At 35.4% G+C, this 23,967-nt stretch overlaps 1 protein-coding gene across 1 annotated transcript; it reads left to right on the top strand.

The window, feature by feature from the left end:
* Positions 1-1,648: 1,648 nt before the first annotated feature.
* Positions 1,649-15,816, top strand: HOXC12 (homeobox C12). The gene is made up of 2 exons (XM_062510856.1): positions 1,649-2,179; positions 15,578-15,816. Exons 1-2 carry the CDS (start codon positions 1,681-1,683, stop codon positions 15,814-15,816), a joined length of 738 nt encoding a protein of 245 aa, XP_062366840.1. The 5' UTR covers positions 1,649-1,680.
* Positions 15,817-23,967: the final 8,151 nt, after the last annotated feature.

Below are 23,967 nucleotides of genomic sequence, written 5' to 3'. Positions count from 1 at the left end.
GTAAAAATCGGGATAAAAAGTGGTGAAAAAATGGGATAAAAATGGGATAAAAATGGGATAAAAAGGGGGTAAAAAACGGGATAAAAAGTGGTGAAAAAATGGGATAAAAATGGGTAAAGGATGGGATAAAAAGGGGTGAAAAGGGGTAAAAAATGGGTAAAAATCGGGTAAAAAGTGGTAAAAAATGGGTAAAAATCGGGTAAAAAGTGGTGAAAAAATGGGATAAAAATGGGATAAAAAGGGGGTAAAAAATGGGATAAAAAGGGGGTAAAAAGGGGGTAAAAAATGGGATAAAAATGGGTAAAAAACGGGATAAAAAGTGGTGAAAAAATGGGATAAAAATGGGTAAAAAATGGGATAAAAATGGGATAAAAAGGGGGTAAAAAATGGGATAAAAATGGGTAAAAAACGGGATAAAAAGTGGTGAAAAAATGGGATAAAAATGGGTAAAGAATGGGATAAAAATGGGTAAAAAACGGGATAAAAAGGGGGTAAAAAGTGGGATAAAAATGGGATAAAAATGGGATAAAAAGGGGGTAAAAAGTGGGATAAAAATGGGATAGAAAGGGGTAAAAAATGGGGTAAAAAAGCGGTAAAAAGGGGATGAAAAGGGGGGGATCCGGCGCTGTTTTGTCCGGGATGGGGGAGGGGAGGGGTCCGGGATGGGGGGGGAGGGGAGGGGACCCCTCCCGGTGCCGCTGGTCACGTGACGGCGCCTCCGGGTCCAATGGGCTCGGGCCGAGCCTTTTAACCGAGCTCCATGGACGGGGGAGGGAGCGGAGCCACCGCGGACAGCCCGGAAAAATTAAAAATTACACCAAAAAATAGAAAAAAAAAAAAAAAACCAAACCCCAAAAAAAAAAAAAAAACCCAAAAAACAAAACAACAACAACAAAAAAAAAAACCAACAACGAGAAAAGGAAAACAACGAGAAAAGGAGAACAACGAGAAAAGGAGAACAACGAGAAAAGGAGAACAACGAGAAAAGGAAAACAACGAGAAAAGGAGAACAAAGCGGAAACAAAAATAAAAAAGGAAAGGAAAGGAAAGAGGGAGAAGGGAAGAGGGAGAAGGAGAAAGGAAAAAGGAGAAGGGAAGAAGGAAAAAGAAGGAGAAGAAAAGGAGAAGAAAAGAAGGAGAAGGAAAGAAGGAGAAAAAAAGGAGAAGGAAAGAAGAAGGAGAAGGAAAGAAGGAGAAAAAAGAGAAGGAAAGAAGGAGAAGAAAAGGAGAAGAAGGAGAAGGAAAGAAGGAGAAAAAAAGGAGAAGAAAAGAAGGAGAGGAAAAGGAAAAGAACGAGAAGGGAAGAAGCAGAAGGGAAGAAGGAAAGAAGGAGAAGAAAAGAAGGAGAAGGAAAGGAGAATAAAGAGAGGGAAAGAAGGAGAGGAAAAGGAGAAGAAGGAAAAGGAAAGAAGGAGAAGGAAAGAGGGAGGAAAGGGAAGAAGGGGAAGGAAAGAAGGAGAAAGGAAAAAGGAGAAGGGAAGAAGGAGAAAGAAGAAGAAAAGAAGAAGGAAAGGAGGAGAGGAAAAGGAGAAGAAGGAGAAGAAAAGGAGGAGAAGGGAAGAGGGAGGAAAGGGAAGAGAAGGGGAGAAGAGCGGCAGCGGCAGCGGCAGCAGCAGGAGGAGGAGGAGGAGGAGGAGGAAGGAGCGCCCCGCTCCGCGTGCCCCGCTCGGCCGCGGCCCCATGGGCGAGCACAACGCTCTGCTCAACCCCGGTTTCGTGGGGCCGCTGCTCGGCCTGCACCCCGGGGACGCGTTCTACCTGCCCAACTTCCGCGGGGCCGGCCCGCAGATCGCCGGCTTCCCCTCGCTGCCCTACCCGCGCCGGGACAACCTGGGGCCGCTGCCGGCCTGGGCTCCCCCGGAGCCCTGCGGGCCCTACGGGCAGCCCTGCCTGGGCTCGCTCGGCGCCGCCTGCGCGCTCGCCCGCGGAGAGGAGGGCAAGTGCTACTACCGGGAGGGCGACAAGGAGCGGGGGGTCAGGGAGGTCCCGGAGGCGCCGCCGAGCGCTCTGGGCAACAACTGCGGAGCTTTCGGCAAGTTCGAGTTCGGAGGAGCGGAGGGAGCGGCTCAGGACGCGCAGCCCTGCCCGGCCCTGGAGCCGGACCCGGGCTCGGGGATGATGGCACCGGGTGGAAAAGGGGACGCGGCGGGGATGGTGTCACCGCTGAGCGCGGCCGCAGGTGGGCAACAAGGGCTTGGGGGGGTTGGGGTTTTGGGGTTGGGTTCCCATGGGTTTGGGGTTGGGTTCCCATGGGTTTGGGGTTGGTTTTGTGCCCGGTTTGGAGTTGGGTTCGGATGGGTTTTGGGGTTAGTTTGGGATGGTTTTGTACCGGGTTTGGGGTTGGTTTGGGGTTGGTTTTGTGCCGGGTTTGGGGTTGGTTTTGTGCCGGGTTTGGGGTTGGTTTTGTGCCGGGTTTGGGGTTGGTTTGGGATGGTTTTTGTACCGGGTTTGGGGTTCGTTTGGGGTTGGTTTTGTACCGGGTTTCGGGTTGGTTTGGGGTTGGTTTTGTGCCGGGTTTGGGGTTGGTTTTGTGCCGGGTTTGGGGTTTGTTTTTTGCCGGGTTTGGGGTTGGTTTGGGGTTGGTTTGGGGTTGGTTTTGTGCCGGGTTTGGGGTTGGTTTTGTACCGGGTTTCGGGTTGGTTTGGGGTTGGTTTTGTACCGGGTTTGCGGTTGGTTTTGTACCGGGTTTGGGGTTGGGTTCGGATGGGTTTTGGGGTTAGTTTGGGATGGTTTTGTACCGGGTTTGGGGTTGGTTTTGTGCTGGGTTTGGGGTTGGTTTTGGGGTTGGTTTGGGATGGTTTTTGTACCGGGTTTGGGGTTCGTTTGGGGTTGGTTTTGTAGCGGGTTTGGGGTTGGTTTGGGGTTGGTTTGGGGTTGGTTTGGGGTTGGTTTTGTGCCGGGTTTGGGGTTGGTTTGGGGTTGGTTTGGGGTTGGTTTGGGGTTGGTTCGGGGTTGGTTTTTTACCGGGTTTGGGGTTGGTTTGGGGTTGGTTTGGGGTTGTTTTGGGGTTGGTTTTTTACCGGGTTCGGGGTTGGTTTGGGGTTGGTTCGGGGTTGGTTTGGGGTTGGTTTGGGGTTGGTTTTGTGCCGGGTCTGGGGTTGTTTTGGGGTTGGTTTGGGGTTGGTTCGGGGTTGTTTTGGGGTTGGTTTTTTACCGGGTTCGGGGTTGGTTTGGGGCTGGTTTGGGTTTGGTTTGGGGTTGAATTTTTTACCGGGTTCGGGGTTGGTTTGGGGTTGGTTTGGGGTTGGTTTGGGGTTGGTTTTTTACCGGGTTTGGGGTTGGTTCGGGGTTGGTTCGGGGTTGGTTCGGGGTTGGTTTTGTGCCGGATTTTAGAGTTGGTTTTCGATGGGTTTTGCGCTTGGGTTTTGGGGTTGGATTTTGGGGTTCGTTTTTTCGGGGGCTCAGCCCGGCCGTGTCCCCCTGAGCGCGGCCAGAGTTGGCACCGCGAGGGTTTGGGGGAAATTCGGCAATTTTTGGGGTTTTGGGGGGATTTGGGGTGGGTTTTGGGGTGTTTCACACTGGTTTTGGGGTTGGTTTTCGATGGGATTTTGGGGGACTCAGCCCGGCCGTGTCCCCCTGAGCGCGGCCGGAGTTGGCACCGCGGGGTTTTATGGGGGAGATTTGAATATTTTTAGGGTTTTTTTGGGTTTTTTTGGGGGGGGAGATTTGCATTTTTGGTTTTTTGGGGGGAGATTTGCAATTTTTTGGGGGGGTTTTTGGTGGAAATTTGCTTTTTTTGGGATTTTTTTGGAGGGGATTTGGGGATTTGGGGCGGATCACTCGGGACAGCTGGAAACGGCGTTTGTGGGGGGGCGGATTTTGGGGTGATTTTGAGGTGATTTTGATGTTTTTGGGGTGTTTTGGGAAGCCCGGAGGAGCTCTGGGGTGGTTTGGGGGTTTTTTTGGGATATTTCGGGCGGGTTTTGGGGCGGTTTTCCCCCGGGAACGGAGGGGACGCGCGGGGCTGGTGTCACCTCTGAGCGGGGCAGGAGGAGGGGACAGCCGGGAATGGGAGATTTGGGGGAATTTTGGGGGAATTTTGGGGGAATTTTGGGGTTTGATGCGGTTTTTGGGGGGCGTTGAGGTGGTTCAGAGAGGTTTTAGAAAGGTTTTGGAAAGGTTTTTTTTTTTTCCCGGGAGTGAAAACTCTGCAGGGTCGGGGCCACCCCGGAAAGGTGGAAATGCGATTTTGGGGGATTTTTGGGGGGGATTTTTGGGGGATTTTGGGATTTTTTTTGGGATTTTTTTGGGATTTTTTGTGGGTTTCGGGTGTTTCAGAGGAGTTTTAGAAAGGTTTTGGAAAGGTTTTTTTTTTTTCCCGGGAATGAAAACTCTGCAGGGTCGGGGCCACCCCGGAAAGGTGGAAATGCGATTTTGGGGGATTTTTGGGGGGGATTTTTGGGGGGGATTTTTGGGGATTTTGGGGATTTTTTGGGGATTTTGGGATTTTTTGGGGATTTTGGGGGTTTTTTTTGGTGCGTTTCGGGTTTTTCAGAGTGGTTTTGGGAAGGTTTTGAGAGATTTTTTTTCCCGGGAATGAAGAAAACTCTGCGGGATCGGGGCCACCCCGGAAAGGTGGAAATGCGAATTTTTTGGGAGATTTTTAGGGAGGATTTTGGGGGATTTTTGGGGATTTTGGGGATTTTTTGGGGATTTTGGGATTTTTTTGGGGATGTTTTTGGGTTCTTTTTGTGGGTTTCGGGTTTTTCAGAGTGGTTTTGGGAAGGTTTTGAGAGATTTTTTTTTCCCGGGAATGAAGAAAACTCTGCGGGATCGGGGCCACCCCGGAAAGGTGGAAATGCGAATTTTTTTGGGGATTTTTTTGAGATTTTTTTGGGGATTTTGGGATTTTTTGGGGGATTTTTTTTGGGGGATTTTTTGTGGGTTTCGGGTGTTTCAGAGAGGTTTTAGAAAGGTTTTGGAAAGGTTTTTTTTTTTTCCCGGGAATGAAAACTCTGCGGGATCGGGGCCACCCCGGAAAGGTGGAAATGCGAATTTTTTGGGATTTTTTTGAGATTTTTTTGGGGATTTTTGGGATTTTTTGGGGGATTCTTGGGGCATTTTTTTGGGATTTTGGGGATTTTTGGGGGATTTTTTGTGGATTTTTGGGATTTTTTTTGATTTTTGGGGATTTTGGGGTTTTTTTTTTGGGGGGGGGAATTTTTGGGGATTTTTTGGGATTTTTTTTTGGAATATTTTGGGGATTTTAGGTCCGCACTGTAAAGATTTTGGGTGGTTTTAGAGGTTTATTTTATTTTATTTTATTTTATTTTATTTTATTTTATTTTATTTTATTTTATTTTATTTTACTGGGGTGGTTCGGAAAGGTTTGGGGGTTTTTTTTAAGGAGGTTTCGGGGTGGTTTTTGGGGGTTTTTTTTAGGGAGTTTTTGAGGTTTTTAGGGAGATTTTAGGGAGGTTTGGGGGTTTTGGGGTGGTTTCGGTTTTTTTTAGGGATTTTTTGGGGTTTTTGGTTTTTTTTTAACGAGGTTTTGAGGGTTTTTGGGGTTTTTAGGGAGGTTTTGGGGAGTTTTTTGGGGATGATTTTGGGGATGGTTTTGGGATATTTTTGGGATATTTTTAGGATATTTTTGGGATGCATTTTGGGGATTTTTTGGGATGATTTTGGGATTTTTTTTCGGGTGTTTTTGGGATGCTTTTTGGGATGATTTTTGGGATGTTTTTTGGGATATTTTGGGATATATTTGGGGAGTTTTTAGGGAGTTTTTTGGGATGTTTTTGGGGAGTTTTTGGGGAGTTTTTGGGCTGTTTTTTGGGATTTTTTTCGGGTGTTTTTTGGGATGTTTCTGGGATGTTTTTTGGGATATTTTTTGGATATTTTGGGGAGTTTTTGGGGAGTTTTTGGGGATGTTTTTTGGGATATTTCGGGATATTTTCGGGATGTTTTTGGGGGAGTTTTTTGGGATATTTTTGGGATATTTTTTGGGGAGTTTTTGTGGAGTTTTCCCTCGGAATTTGGGGTTCGCTGGTTTTGGTGTCACCCCCGAACCCCGGCAGGGGGTGGGAACCTCCTAAAATCCGGGAATTTTTCTTGGAATTTGGGAGGATTTGGGAGCGAAATTCGGGGTTGGAGCCAGCCCTGAACAGCGCAGCTGAAATCCGGGAATGGGAATTTCCAGGGGGGGGAATTTTTATGGAATTTCTTTGGGATTTTTTTTTTTTTTTGGGGGGGGGGGGCATTTTTGAGAGGATTTAAAATTTTTTTTTCCCCTGATTTTTTCTCCTTGTGATTTTCCGTGGGGTTTCTTTCTTTTCCTTTGTTTTGTTTTGGTTTGGTTTGGTTCCCCCCTCCTTTTTTTTTTATTTTTTAAAATTATTTTTTATTGTGTTGTGTTGTTTTTTTTTTTTTTGTGGGAGGGTTTAATTGTGATTTAATCCTGATTTAATTGTGATTTAATCCTGATTTAATTTGGATTTAATCGTGATTTAATAGTGATTTAATCCTGATTTAATCCTGATTTAATTTGGATTTAATCGTGATTTAATCGTGATTTAATCGTGATTTAATCGTGATTTAATCGTGATTTAATCGTGATTTAATTTGGATTTAATTGTGATTTAATCCTGATTTAATCCTGATTTAATTTGGATTTAATCGTGATTTAATCGTGATTTAATCCTGATTTAATTTGGATTTAATCGTGATTTAATCGTGATTTAATCCTGATTTAATCGTGATTTAATTGCGATTTAATCGTGATTTAATCGTGACGTAATTGTGATTTAATCGTGATTTATTTGTGATTTAATTGTGACGTTTTTGGGGTGATTTTATCGTGAATTTTTGGGGTGATTTTATCGTGATTTTTTTGGGGTTATTTTATCGCGATTTTTTGGTGATTTCGTTGGATTTTTTTTTAAATTTTTCTGTGTTTTTTTTTTTTCCGGGGTTTCCTTCATTTCTTTTTTTTTTTTTTTTTTTTTTTTTTTTTTTGGGGTTCCCTCCTCGTCAGCGGCGCCGATTTGGGGTCGAGCCGCTAGGGGTAGCAGCGAAATCCCGAATGTTTTATTGGGTGCCGCCGCTTTTAAACAGAAAAAAAGAATAAAAATAAAAATAAAGGTGCAAATATCCCATTTAAAATTAAAAAACAAAAAAAAAATTAAAAATTAAAATAATATAAAAAAATCAATCCGGGAACGGGAGCGCCGCGCGATTTTTTTTTTTTTTTTTTTGTGGGTAAAAAAATAATAAATAAAAAGAAAAAAAGGGAAAAAAATGCTTAAAAAAAAAAAAAATCCCCAAAACCTCCGGGGTCACGGGGAGGGAAAAGAGGGAAAACGGAGAATCCCTAAAAATTCCCTCTGGAATCCCTAAAAAAAAATCCCTAAAATATCCTTTAAAAATCCCTAAAAAAATCCCAAAAAATTCCCTCTGGAATCCCTAAAAAAAAATTCCCTAAAAATTCCCTAAAAATTCCCTAAAAATTCCCTAAAAATTCCCTCTGGAATCCCTAAAAACAATCCCTAAAAAATCCTTTAAAGATCCCTTAAAAATCCCTAAAAAATCTTTTTAAAATTCCCTAAAAATTCCCTCTGGAATCCCTAAAAAATCCTTTAAAAATCCCTAAAAAATCCTTTAAAAATCCCTTAAAAATCGCTAAAAATTCCCTAAAAAATCCCTAAAAAATCTTTTAAAAATTCCCTAAAAATTCCCTCTGGAATCCCTAAAAATTCCCTTAAAAATTCCCTCTGGAATCCCTAAAAAATCCTTTAAAAATCCCTAAAAAATCCTTTAAAAATCCCTTAAAAATCGCTAAAAATTCCCTAAAAAATCCCTAAAAAATCTTTTAAAAATTCCCTAAAAATTCCCTCTGGAATCCCTAAAAATTCCCTTAAAAATTCCCTCTGGAATCCCTAAAAAAAAATCCCTTTGGGAATCCCTAAAAAGTCCATTTAAAATCCCTCTGGAATCCTTAAAAATCCTTTTGGGAATCCTTAAAAAATCCCTTAAAAATCCTTTTGGGAATCCCTAAAAAATTCTCATTTGGAGCTTTTGGGGTCAGGGAGGAGGGAAAATTGGGGGGGGGGAAAAAGGGGAAAAATTTGGGTTTTTGGGAAATTCGGGGAAACGGCTTTGGGGGATTTTTATTTTTTAAGGGGAAAACAAAAGGGGAATTGAACATTTTGGGGATTTTTTTTTTTTTAGGGGAGTCGGATTTTTGGAGATGCTTTTTTTTAGGGGGAAAAAGGGAAAAGGAGTTTTTTGGGGGACGATTTTTAAAGGGGGAAAAAGGAAAAAAGGAGGGGAAGAAAAAAGGGAAAAAAGGGAAAAAGGGAAAAAGGAAAAAGAAGAAAAAAGGGGAAAAGGGAAAAAGGAAAAAAAGAAAAAAGGGAAAAGGGGAAAAGGAAAAAAAGGAAAAAGGGAAAAAAGGAAAAAAGGAAAAAAGGGGGAAAAGGGAAAAAAGGAAAAAGGGGGAAAAAGAAAAAGGAAAAAAGGAAAAGGGGAAAAGGAAAAAAAGGGAAAAAAGGAAAAAAGAAGAAAGGGGAAAAAGGGGAAAAGGGAAAAAAGGGGGAAAAAGAAAAAGGGAAAAAAGAAAGAAGGAAAAAAGGAAAAAATAAAAAGGGGAAAAGGAAAAAAAGGAAAAAGGGGAAAAGGAAAAAAGGAAAAAATAAGAAAGGGGAAAAGGAAAAAAAAAGAAAAAGGAAAAAAGGGAAAAAAGGGAAAAAGAAAAAGGAAAAAAGGGGAAAAGGATAAAAAAGGAAAAAAGAATAAAAAGGATAAAAAGAAAAAGGGAAAAAGGAAAAAAGAATAAAAAGGATAAAAAGAAAAAGGAAAATGGGGAAAAGGATAAAAAAGGAAAAAAGGGAAAAAGGATAAAAAAAAGGAAAAAAGGATAAAAAGGATAAAAAGAAAAAGGAAAAAAGGGGAAAAGGATAAAAAAAAGGATAAAAAGGATAAAAAGAAAAAGGGAAAAGGGGAAAAGGATAAAAAAGGAAAAAAGAATAAAAAGGATAAAAAGAAAAAGGGAAAAGGGGAAAAGGATAAAAAAGGATAAAAAAGGATAAAAAGGATAAAAAAGGATAAAAAGGATAAAAAGAAAAAGGGAAAAAGGGGAAAAGGATAAAAAAGGATAAAAAGGATAAAAAAGATAAAAAGAAAAAGGAAAAAAGGGGCATTTTGGGAGCGCTGTTTTTAGGTAAAAAAAGGAATAAAAAACATTTGGGGAGGTTTTTTTAGCGGGAAAATAAAAAAGGAAAAAAGGGACATTTGGGCGAGGTTTGGGGGAAAAAAGGGAAAAAAGAACATTTTGAGCATTTTCTATTCTTTGCTTTATGGAAAAGGGAAAAAAGGGATTTGGGGGCGCTTTTTTTTAGGGGGGGGAAGGAAAAAGGAAAATTTCGGGGCGATTTTTGGGGGGAAAATAAAGGAAAAAAAGGAAAAATTTCGGGGAGGATTTTGGGGAGAAAAAGGGGAAAAAAATGAAGATTTCGGGGAGGTTTTTAAGAAGAAAAAAAAGGAAAAAAAATGAAGATTTCGGGGAGGATTTTTGGGGAAAAAAAGAAAATCGAAAATTTCGGGGAGGATTTTGGGGAGAAAAAGGGAAAAAAAAGAAAATTTTGTGTTTTTTATTTTAACGTAAAACGGTACAAAGGGGATTTGGGGGCGATTTTTGGGGGAAAAAAGGGGAAAAATGAAGATTTCGGGGAGGATTTTTGGGGAAAAAAAGGGAAAAAAGGAACATTTTGTGTTTTTTTATTTATTTTTCTTTTTTGAGAAAATCTCCCAAAAAGCGTTTAGGGATCGCTTTTTGGGGGAAAAAAAAGGAAAAAAAGGAAAATTTCGGGGAGGATTTTGGGGAGAAAAAGGAAAAAAAGAAAATTTTGTGTTTTTTATTTTAACGTAAAACGGTACAAAGGGGATTTGGGGGCGATTTTTGGGGGAAAAAGGGAAAAAAGGAACATTTTGTGTTTTTTTATTTATTTTCTTTTTTGAGAAAATCTCCCAAAAAGCGTTTAGGGGTCGCTTTTTGGGGGAAAAAAAAGGAAAAAAAGGAAAATTTCGGGGAGGATTTTGGGGAGAAAAAGGGAAAAAAAAGAAAATTTTGTGTTTTTTATTTTAACGTAAAACGGTACAAAGGGGATTTGGGGTCGATTTTTGGGGGAAAAAAGGAAAAAATGAAGATTTCGGGGAGGATTTTGGGGAGAAAAAAAGAAAATCGAAGATTTCGGGGAGGATTTTTGGGGGAAAAAAAAGGAAAAAAGGAACATTTAGAGGGTTTAATTTTCTGGGCGTTTATTTCGTTTTATTTTTAATATATTTCTATTTTTTATTTATGTTTCTGTTTCTATTTCCATTTCCATTTCTGTTTTTTAAATTTTTAATTTTTTAATTGTTAATTTTTATTTTCATATTTTCACCTTTATCTTTTTTCTTTACCTCCACCTTTACCTTTTACCTCTCATTTTCAATATCTTCATCTTCATCGATTTATTTTTAAAATATTTTCATTTTTAATTCTCACCTCATTCCATTTCTTTATCGTATTGTGTTGTATTTATTTTATTTTATTGTATTGTATTGTATTTTACTTTATTTTACTTTATTTTACTTTATTTTATTTTATTGTATTGTATTTTATTGTATTATATTTTATTTTATTTTATTTTATTTTATTATTTTATTTTATCTTATTTTATTTTATACCGCATTCCATTTCTTCATTATATTTTATTATATTGTATTGTATTGTTTTTTATTTTATTTTATTTTATTATATTATATTTTATTATTTTATTTTATTTTATTTTATTTTATTTTATTTTATTTTATCTTATTTTATCTTATTTTATTTTATACCGCATTCCATTTCTTCATTATATTTTATTATATTGTATTGTATTGTTTTTTATTTTATTTTATTTTATTATATTATATTTTATTATTTTATTTTATTTTATTTTATTTTATTTTATTTTATTTTATTTTATTTATTATTTTATCTTATTTTATTTTATTTTATACCCCATTCCATTTCTTTATTATATTTTATTATATTTTATTATATTGTATTGTATTGTATTGTATTCATTTTATTTTATTTTATTTCATTTTATCTTATTTCATTTTATTTCTTTACTTTTTATTTCCTTTTATTTCATTTTATTTTATTTCATTTCATTTTATTTTATTTTATTTTATTTTATTTTATTTTATTTTATTTTATTTTATTTTATTTTATTTCATCTTATTTTATTTTATTTTATTTTATTTTATTTTATTTTATTTCATCTTATTTTCTTTTATTTTCTTTTATTTTCTTTTATTTTATTTTATTTTTTATTTGATTTTATTCTATTCTATTCTATTCTATTCTATTCTATTCTATTCTATTCTATTCTATTTTATTTTATTTTATTTTATTTTATTTTATTTTATTTTATTTTCTTCATTCCACTCCATTGCATTCCCTTCACCCCATGTGGTTTCATTTCTCTCTATACACACACATACATGTGCACATACACACACACATATATATTTATACATGCACATATATATTGGTATTTTTATAGATTTAGATATATTTATATATTTAATTTTTATATCCCCCGCTGTCCCGGCAGTGTCCCCCTGGTTCCCCGCACACACACACGTACATGTACACACACACACATGTACACACACACATATATTGATATATATAATTTTGTTACACACACATGTATACATTTCTATTTCTATATTTATTTATATAATATTTTTATTCCCCGCTGTCCCGGCAGTGTCCCCCTGGTTCCCCGCACACACACACACATGTACATGTACATACACACACATGTACACACACACATGTACACACACACATATATTGATAATTTTGTTACACATACATGTATATATTTCTACATTTCTATTTTTATATTTATTTATATTTAATTTTTATATTTCCCGCTGTCCCGGCAGTGTCCCCCTGGTTCCCCGCACACACACACATGTACACACACACACATGTACACACACACATGTACACACACACATATATCGATAATTTTGTTACACACACATGTATATATTTCTATTTCTATATTTATTTATATAATATTTTTATCCCCCCGCTGTCCCGGCAGTGTCCCCCTGGTTCCCTGCACACACATGTACATGTACATGTACACACACACACATGTACATACACACATATATCGATATATATAATTTTGTTACACATACATGTATATATTTCTATATTTCTATTTCTATATTTATTTATATTTAATTTTTATATTCCCCGCTGTCCCGGCAGTGTCCCCCTGGTTCCCCGCACACACACATGTACACACACACATGTACACACACACACATGTACATATCCATATACATATATAATTTTGTTCCACATACATGTATATATTTCTATATTTCTATATTTATTTATATAATATTTTTATCCCCCGCTGTCCGGCAGTGTCCCCCTGGTTCCCCGCACACACATGTACACACACACACATGTACATGTACACACACACACATGTACATATCCATATACATATATAATTTTGTTACACACACATGTATACATTTCTATTTCTATATTTATTTATATTTAATTTTTATTCCCCCGCTGTCCCGGCAGTGTCCCCCTGGTTCCCCGCGCACACACACACATGTACATGTACACACACACACATGTACATACACACACATGTACACACACACATGTACATACACACATATATCGATAATTTTGTTATACACACATGTATACATTTCTATTTCTATATTTATTTATATTTAATTTTTATCCCCCCGCTGTCCCGGCAGTGTCCCCCTGGTTCCCCGCACACACACATGTACACACACACATGTACACACACACACATGTACACACACACACATGTACATATCCATATACATATATAATTTTGTTCCACATACATGTATATATTTCTATATTTCTATATTTATTTATATTTAATTTTTATCCCCCGCTGTCCGGCAGTGTCCCCCTGGTTCCCCGCACACACACACATGTACATGTACACACACATGTACACACACACATGTACACACACACATGTACACACACACACATGTACATACACACATGTACATGTACACATATATCGATATATATAATTTTGTTACACACACATGTATACATTTCTATTTCTATATTTATTTATATAATATTTTTATCCCCCGCTGTCCGGCAGTGTCCCCCTGGTTCCCCGCACACACACACATGTACATGTACACACACACACATGTACATATCCATATACATATATAATTTTGTTCCACATACATGTATATATTTCTATATTTCTATATTTATTTATATTTAATTTTTATCCCCCCGCTGTCCGGCAGTGTCCCCCTGGTTCCCCGCACGCACACACACATGTACATACACACATGTACATACACACATATATCGATATATATAATTTTGTTCCACATACATGTATATATTTCTATATTTCTATATTTATTTATATTTAATTTTTATCCCCCCGCTGTCCGGCAGTGTCCCCCTGGTTCCCCGCACACACACATGTACATGTACACACACACACACATGTACATACACACATGTACATACACACACATGTACATATCCATATACATATATAATTTTGTTCCACATACATGTATATATTTCTATATTTCTATATTTATTTATATAATATTTTTATATTCCCCCGCTGTCCGGCAGTGTCCCCCTGGTTCCCCGCACACACACACACATGTACACACACACACATGTACACACACACATATATCGATATATATAATTTTGTTACACACACATGTATATATTTCTATTTCTATATTTATTTATATTTAATTTTTATCCCCCGCTGTCCCGGCAGTGTCCCCCTGGTTCCCTGCACACACACACATGTACACACACACACATGTACATGTACACATATATCGATATATATAATTTTGTTACACACACATGTATACATTTCTATTTCTATATTTATTTATATTTAATTTTTATCCCCCCGCTGTCCGGCAGTGTCCCCCTGGTTCCCCGCACACACACACACATGTACATGTACATACACACACATGTACACACACACATGTACACACACACATATATCGATAATTTTGTTACACATACATGTATATATTTCTATATTTCTATTTCTATATTTATTTATATTTAATTTTTATATCCCCCGCTGTCCCGGCAGTGTCCCCCTGGTTCCCCGCACACACACACATGTACACACACATGTACACACACACATATATCGATATATATAATTTTGTTACACACACATGTATACATTTCTATTTCTATATTTATTTATATTTAATTTTTATCCCCCGCTGTCCCGCAGTGTCCCCCTGGTTCCCCGCACACACACACATGTACACACACATGTACACACACACATATATCGATATATATAATTTTGTTACACACACATGTATACATTTCTATTTCTATATTTATTTATATTTAATTTTTATCCCCCGCTGTCCCGCAGTGTCCCCCTGGTTCCCCGCACACACACACATGTACACACACACATGTACATACACACATATATCGATATATATAATTTTGTTACACACACATGTACATATTTCTATTTCTATATTTATTTATATAATATTTTTATCCCCCCGCTGTCCCGCAGTGTCCCCCTGGTTCCCCGCACACACACATGTACATACACACACATGTACATGTACACACACACATGTACATATCCATATACATATATAATTTTGTTCCACATACATGTATATATTTCTATATTTCTATTTCTATATTTATTTATATTTAATTTTTATCCCCCGCTGTCCGGCAGTGTCCCCCTGGTTCCCCGCACACACACATGTACATGTACACACACACATGTACACACACACATATATCGATATATATAATTTTGTTATACACACATGTATATATTTCTATATTTCTATATTTATTTATATTTAATTTTTATCCCCCGCTGTCCGGCAGTGTCCCCCTGGTTCCCCGCACACACACATGTACATGTACACACACACATGTACACACACACATATATCGATATATATAATTTTGTTATACACACATGTATATATTTCTATATTTCTATATTTATTTATATAATATTTTTATCCCCCGCTGTCCGGCAGTGTCCCCCTGGTTCCCCGTACACACACACATGTACATACACACATATATCGATATATATAATTTTGTTACACACACATGTATACATTTCTATTTCTATATTTATTTATATTTAATTTTTATCCCCCGCTGTCCGGCAGTGTCCCCCTGGTTCCCCGCACACACACATGTACATGTACACACACACATGTACACACACACATATATCGATATATATAATTTTGTTACACACACATGTATACATTTCTATTTCTATATTTATTTATATTTAATTTTTATCCCCCGCTGTCCGGCAGTGTCCCCCTGGTTCCCCGCACACACACACATGTACATGTACACACACACATGTACACACACACATGTACACACACACATATATCGATATATATAATTTTGTTACACACACATGTATACATTTCTATTTCTATATTTATTTATATTTAATTTTTATCCCCCGCTGTCCCGCAGTGTCCCCCTGGTTCCCCGCGGCCCCGCGGAGCCGCAAGAAGCGCAAGCCGTACTCCAAAGCTCAGCTGGCCGAGCTGGAGGCAGAGTTCGCCCGCAGCGAGTTCATCACTCGCCAGCGGCGCCGCGAGCTCGCCCAGGGGCTGCGGCTGAGCGAGCAGCAGGTGAAGATCTGGTTCCAGAACCGGCGCATGAAAAAGAAACGGCTCCTGCTCCGGGAGCAGGCGCTCTCCTTCTTCTGAGAGCCACCACAGCCGGCGGAAATAAAAGAAATGGTTCGGAGTTCACAATTCAGAGGAATTCACAATTCACAATTCAGAAGAATTCAGAATTCAGAAGAATTCAGAATTCAGAAGAATTCAGGATAATTCATAATTCAGAATATATCAGAATTCATAATCCATAATTCATAATTCATAATTCAGAATAATTCATAATTCAGAATTCAGAATTCAGAATAATTCAGAATTCAGAAGAATTCATAATTCAGAAGAATTCAGGATAATTCAGGATAATTCAGAATTCAGAATAATTCAGAATTCATAATTCATAATTCAGAATTCAGAATAATTCAGAATAATTCAGAATTCAGAATTCATAATAATTCAGAATTCATAATTCAGAATTCAGAATAATTCAGAATAATTCAGAATAATTCAGAATTCATAATTCAGAATAATTCAGAATTCATAATTCAGAATTCAGAATTCAGAATTCAGAATAATTCATAATTCAGAATTCAGAACAATTCATAATTCATAATTCATAATTCATAATTCAGAATTCAGAATTCAGAATTCAGAATTCAGAATAATTCAGAATAATTCATAATTCAGAATTCAGAATAATTCAGAATTCATAATTCAGAATTCAGAATTCAGAATAATTCAGAATAATTCATAATTCACAATTCATAATTCAGAATAATTCAGAATTCATAATTCAGAATAATTCATAATTCAGAATTCAGAATTCAGAATAATTCAGAATTCAGAATAATTCAGAATAATTCATAATTCAGAATTCAGAATAATTCGTAATTCATAATTCATAATTCATAATTCAGAATTCAGAATAATTCATAATCCATAATTCACAATTCACAATTCACAATTCACAATTCACAATTCATAATTCATAATTCAGAATTCAGAATTCAGAATTCAGAATTCAGAATTCAGAATAATTCAGAATTCAGAATAATTCAGAATAATTAATAATTCAGAATTCAGAATAATTCATAATTCATAATTCATAATTCAGAATTCAGAATTCAGAATTCAGAATAATTCAGAATTCATAGATGTGTGCGCGAGCGCCGCGGAGTTCGAATAAACGGGAACATCCCCAGCGAGATCGCCGTTCGAAAATAGAAATAAAAAATACAAAAAGAAATAAAATCGGGTCGGGAGGGGGGTGAGGAGGGGAAGAATCGGGTAAAAATAATAAAAAATAAAAATATAAAAATAAATAAAATCGGGTCGGGAGGGGGAGGTGAGGAGGGGAAGAATCGGGTAAAAATAATAAAAAATAAAAATATAAAAATATAAAAATAGAAATAAAATCGGGTCGGGAGGGGGGTGAGGAGGGGAAGAATCGGGTAAAAAATAATAAAAAATAAAAATATAAAAATAAATAAAATCGGGTCGGAAGGGGGAGGTGAGGAGGGGAAGAATCGGATAAAAAATAATAAAAAATAAAAATAAAAAATATAAAAATAGAAATAAAATCGGGTCGGGAGGGGGGTGAGGAGGGGAAGAATCGGGAAAAAAATAATAAAAAATAAAAATAAAAAATATAAAAATAGAAATAAAATCGGGTCGGGAGGGGGGTGAGGAGGGGAAGAATCGGGAAAAAAATAATAAAAATATAAAAAATAAAAAATAAAAAATAAAAAATAAAAAATAAAAAATAAAAAATAAAAAATAAAAAATAAAAAATAAAAAATAAAAAATAAAAAATGAAAAATGAAAAATAAAAATTCAGATTGGAAGGGAGAGGTGAGAATGGGAAGAAATCGGGGTTAAAAAATAAAAATAAAATAAAAAAAATAATTAAAAAATCAAAAAATCAAAAAATCAAAAATCAAAAAATCAAAAATCAAAAAATCAAAAATCAAAAAATCAAAAAATAAAAAAAATCAAAAAATCAAAAAATCAAAAAATCAAAAAATCAAAAAATCAAAAAATCAAAAAATCAAAAATCAAAAATCAAAAAATCAAAAAAATCAAAAAACAAAAATCAAAAATCAAAAAACAAAAAATCAAAAATCAAAAATCAAAGTTCAGATGGGAAGGGCGGGGGGAGAATGGAAAAAATTCCCAAAATTGGGGGTTGGAGTCGGCTCGAGTTGGAGCCCAGAGGGGGAAGGGGATTGAGAATTCCAATTAAATGGAATTAAATTTTAAATAAATGGAATAAAACCGGGGGCAGCGATTGTGACATCGGGGGAGAGCGAGAGAGGGAGGGAAATGGGATAAAAATGGGATAAAAATGGGATTAAAATGGGATTGAAATGGGATAAAAATGGGATTGAAATGGGATTGAAATGGGATAAAAATGGGATGAAAATGGGATGAAAAAGGGATGAAAATGGGATAAAAATGGGATTAAAATGGGATTGAAATGGGATTGAAATGGGATTGAAATGGGATAAAAATGGGATTGAAATGGGATTGAAATGGGATTGAAATGGGATTAAAATGGGATAAAAATGGGATTAAAATGGGATAAAAATGGGATTGAAATGGGATTGAAATGGGATTGAAATGGGATAAAAATGGGATTGAAATGGGATTGAAATGGGATTGAAATGGGATAAAAATGGGATAAAAATGGGATTAAAATGGGATTAAAATGGGATAAAAATGGGATTAAAATGGGATAAAAATGGGATTGAAATGGGATTGAAATGGGATTGAAATGGGATTAAAATGGGATTAAAATGGGATAAAAATGGGATAAAAATGGGATTGAAATGGGATTGAAATGGGATAAAAATGGGATAAAAATGGGATTAAAATGGGATTAAAATGGGATTAAAATGGGATAAAAATGGGATTAAAATGGGATTGAAATGGGATTGAAATGGGATGAAAATGGGATGAAAATGGGATGAAAATGGGATTAAAATGGGATTAAAATGGGAAGAAAATGGGATGAAAATGGGATGAAAATTGGGATGAAAATGGGATGAAAATTGGGATGAAAATTGGGAATATCGGGAGTGGAAATGGGATAAAAATGGGATTAAAATGGGATAAAAATGGGATAAAAATGGGATTAAATTGGGAATATCGGGAGTGGAAATTGGGATGAAAATTGGGATGAAAATTGGGATGAAAATTGGGAATATCGAGAGTGGAAATCGGATTAAAATCGGATTAAAATTGGATTAAAATTGGGAATATCGGGAGTGGAAATGGGATAAAAATCGGATTAAAATGGGATGGAAATTGGGAATATCGGGAGTGGAAATTGGAAATTGGGATTGGAAATTGGGAATATCGAGAGTGGAAATTTGGAATAAAATTGGATTAAAATTGGGAATATCGAGAGTGGAAATTGGGATTAAAATTGGGAATGAAACGAAAATTTGCGGGTGCAAAAAAAAGAATTTTTTTTTATCGCGTTGATTTTTTTTTATTATTTTCTTTTTTTGTTTTATTTTGTTTTATTTTGTTTTTATTTTTTTTTTTTTTGGGGGGGGGGGGGAAGGGGGAATTATTCCCTGGGAAATTATGGGAATTTTTTTTTTTTTTTTTTTTGGCCTGAAAATAAAATAAAATAAAATAAAATAAAAATAATAAAAAACAAAAAAACCAAAAACCAAAACTCGGGATTTTCTCACTCGCCGTCCCCTCCCCTCCCCCTCCCCGCGTTCACGGTCACGGCCGGAAAAAAACCCAAAAAAAACCAAAAAAACCCAAAAAAACCCCACAAAAAACCCCCAAACATTCCCGAAAAATTCCAAACATTCCCTGAGCATTTCCCCCCCCTTTTTTTCTCCTTTTTTTTTCAATTTTTCCCCTTTTTTCCCCCCTTTTTTCCCCTTTTTTTCCCCTTTTTTTCAATTTTTCCCCTTTTTTTCCCCTTTTTTCCCCTTTTTTTCCCCTTTTTTTCTCCTTTTTTTTCCCTTTTTCCCCCTTTTTTTTCCCCTTTTCCCCCTTTTTTTCCCCCTTTTTCCCCCTTTTTTCCCTTTTTTTTCCCTTTTTTTCCTTTTGTTTTTCTTTTTTTTTCCCGTTTTTTCCCGTTTTTTCCCTTTTTTCCCCTTTTTCCCTTTTCCCCCCTTTCCCCCCATTTTTCCTTTTTTTCCTTTTTTCCCTTTCCCCCCCCCTTTTTTTCCCCTTTTTTTCCCGTTTCCCTTTTTCCCCTTTTTCCTTTTCCCCCCCCTTTTTTCTCTTTTTTTCCCCTTTTTCCTTTCCCCCCCTTTTATATTTTTTTTTTCCTTTTCCCTTTTCCCCCTTTTTTTCCCTTTTTTTCCCCCCCATTTTTGCCCTCCCAGAGCCGCCTCGGGGCCGTGCAATAAATTCCTAAAAATCTCCAAATCCCCCCAAAAAATAAAATCTCAAAATCGCCATTTTTTGGACATTTTTTGCTGCAGCTCCTCCACGTGCAATGAAAAAAAAAATTGAATTTTCGGGCGGAATTTTGGGGCTGTTTCACGTCCTGGGGGTGGGAAAATCATCCTCAAAAATAATAAAAAAAAAAACACAACAAAATTCCCCTTTTTTAAAAAAAAAAAATCCCAAATCCGAGCGGATTTTGGTGAATTTTGGGTCCTGAATTCCTCCGGGCTGTCGGAAATTTTTTGGGATTTATCCCAAAAAATAAAAATAAATCCAAAGGGAGCCGCGTCCTTCTTGGGAATCCGAAGAAAATGAAATGAAACGGGAATAAATGGGAAAAAAAAAAAAAACGAAAAAAATGGGAATTAAATGGGAAAAGTAAAATTAGAGGGAAAGGAAAAAGTGGAAGTGAAATGAGGGGAAAATGGAAATAAAACGAAAATGAAATGGGAAATAAAGAGGGGGGAAAGGGAATTGGGAAGGAGAATAAAATGGGAATAAAATGGGGGAAAATGGGAATGAAATGGGGGAAAAATGGGAATGAAATGGGGAAAAAATGGGAATAAAATGGGGGGGGGAATGGGAATGAAAAGGGAAAAAAAATGAGAATAAAATGGGGGGGAAATGGGAATGAAGAGGGGAAAAAAAATGAGAATAAAATGGGGGGGAAATGGGAATGAAATGGGGAAAAAATGAGAATAAAATGGGGGAAAAATGAGAATAAAATGGGGGAAAAATGGGAATGAAATGGGGGGAAATGGGAATGAAATGGGGAATAATGGGAATGAAGAGGGGAAAAAAAATGAGAATAAAATGGGGGGGAAATGGGAATGAAATGGGGAAAAAATGAGAATAAAATGGGGGGGAATTGGAATGAAATGGGGGGAAAATGGGAATGAAATGGGGAAAAAATGGGAATGAAAAGGGGAAAAAATGGGAATGAAATGGGGGAAAAATGAGAAAAAATGGGGGAAAAAATGGGAATTAAATGGGGGGGAAAATGAGAATAAAATGGGGGGGAATGGGAATGAAATGGGGGGAAAATGGGAATGAAATGGGGCAAAAAATGGGAATTAAATGGGGGAAAAAATGGGAATGAAAAGGGGAAAAAATGAGAATAAAATGGGGGGAAAATGGGAATTAAATGGGGGAAAAATGAGAATAAAATGGGGGAAAAATGGGAATTAAATGGGGGAAAAATGAGAATAAAATGGGGGAAAAATGGGAATTAAATGGGGGAAAAATGAGAATAAAATGGGGGGGAAAGGGAATGAAATGGGGGGAAAATGGGAATAAAATGGGAATGAAATGGGGCAAAAATGGGAATGAAAAGGGGAAAAAATGAGAATAAAATGGGGGGGGGAATGGGAATGAAAAGGGGGAAAAAAATGAGAAAAAATGGGGGAAAAATGGGAATTAAATGGGGGAAAAAATGAGAATAAAATGGGGGGGAATGGGAATGAAATGGGGGGAAAATGGGAATGAAATGGGGAAAAAATGGGAATGAAATGGGGAAAAAATGGGAATGAAAAGGGGCAAAAAATGGGAATGAAAAGGGGCAAAAAATGGGAATAAAATGGGGGGGAAATGGGAATTAAATGGGGGGAAAAATGAGAATAAAAGGAGAATAATGAAAAGGAGAATAAATAAACGAGGATTAAGAAAAGAGAATAAAGAAACGGGAATAAAGAAATGGGAATAAATAAAAAGAGAATAAAGAAATGAGAATAAATAAACGAGAATAAAGAAATGGGAATAAAGAAATGAGAATAAAGAATTGGGAATAATTGAAAAAAGAATAAAGAAAGGAGAAAAACGAAATGCGAATAAATCAAATCCCGGCCGGGTTGAATGACTGAGAGAATTAATGAATAAATGAACGAATTAATGAATTAATTAATAAATGAATGACTGAATGAATGAATGACTGACTGAATGAATTAATTAATAAATGAATGAATTAATTAATAAATGAATGACTAATGAATTAATGAATTAATGAATGATTTAATTAATTAATTAATTAATGACTGAATGAATAAATGAATAAATAAATGAATGACTGAATGAATTAATTAATAAATGAATGACTGAATGAATTAATTAATAAATGACTGAATTAATTAATTAATTAATGACTGAATGAATGAATTGATGAATGAATGAATGAATTAATTAATTAATGGATGGATGAATGAATTAATAAATGAATGAATGAATTAATTAATAAATGAATGGATGGATGGATGGATGAATGAATGAATAAATAAATGATTTAATAAATGAATTAATTAATTAATAAATGAATGGATGGATGAATGAATTAATAAATGAATGAATGATTTAATGAATGAATTAATTAATAAATGAATGAATGAATGAATGAATGAATAAATGAATGAATGATTTAATGAATGACTGAATGAATGAATTAATTAATTAATTAATGGATGGATGGAAGGATGGATGGATGAATGAATGAATGAATGAATTAATTAATTAATTAACTAATTAATTAATGGATAGATGGATGGATGGATGAATTAATGAATGAATTAATTAATTAATGGATGGATGCATGAATTAATGAATTAATTAATTAATAAATGAATGGATGGATGGATGGATGAATTAATAAATGAATGAATGAATGAATTAATTAATTAATTAATTAATGGATGGATGGATGAATGGATGAATTAATAAATGAATGAATGAATTAATAAATGGATGGATGGATGGATGGATGAATTAATAAATAAATGAATGAATGAATTAATTAATGGATGGATGGATGGATGAATTAATAAATGAATGAATGAATTAATTAATTAATTAATGATTTAATTAATGAATTGGAGGCCGTAATTAGCGCGGGTTCCGCTGCTCCTGGACAAAATCTGCAGCGCTGCTCGAAATTAATGCGGGCTTTAATTAATGGGGAATTAATTAATGAGCGCTCTCAAGGGAGTCCGAGGAGGAAAAAGAAAAAAGAAACTGAGCCCAAACCGCGCCCTGCTCCTTGTTCTTGTTATTCTTGTCATCATTATTGTTATATTATTATTATTATTATTGTTATTATTATTATTATTATTATTATTATTATTATTATTATTATTATTATTATTATCTATATCTACACCTATATCTAGATTTAATTTTATATTTATATCTAGATTTAATTTTATATTTATATTTATATTTATATTTATATTTATATTTTTATTTTTATTTTTATTTTTATTTTTATTTTTATTTTTATTTTTATTTTTATTTTTATTTTTATTTTTATTTTTATTTTTATTTTTATTTTTATTTTTGTTTCCATTTCCATTTCCATTTCTTTTTTATTTTCTTTTATATTTTTCTTTTCTTTTCTTTTTTATTTCTATTCCTATTTCTTCTAATTCTATTTCTTCTCTTTCTATTTCTATTTCTATTTCTATTATTTCCATTTCAGTTTCTATTTCTATTTCTATTTCTATTTCTATTTCTATTTCTATTTCTATTTCTATTTCTATTTCTATTTCCATTTCCATTTCCATTTCCATTTCCATTTCTATTTCTATTTCTATTTCTGTTTTTATTTCTATTTCTATTTCTATTTTTATTTTTATTTCTATTTCCATTTTTTGTGCTGCCCTTGATGAACTCGAGCTGAAGTAATTCAGGCAGTTTCTTGTATTTTATTTCGATTTTTCTATTTCCATTTCTATTTCTATTTCTATTTCTATTTCTATTTCTATTTCTATTTCTATTTTTATTTCCATTTCTATTTCTATTTTTATTTCTATTTCTATTTCTATTTCTATTTCCATTTCCATT

This window comes from Cinclus cinclus, chromosome 30, assembly GCF_963662255.1.
Source record: "Cinclus cinclus chromosome 30, bCinCin1.1, whole genome shotgun sequence".
NCBI classification, from domain to species: domain Eukaryota; kingdom Metazoa; phylum Chordata; class Aves; order Passeriformes; family Cinclidae; genus Cinclus; species Cinclus cinclus.
The sequence above is the reverse complement of the archived record's forward strand: the minus strand, read 5'-3'. Positions and strand labels throughout refer to the sequence as shown.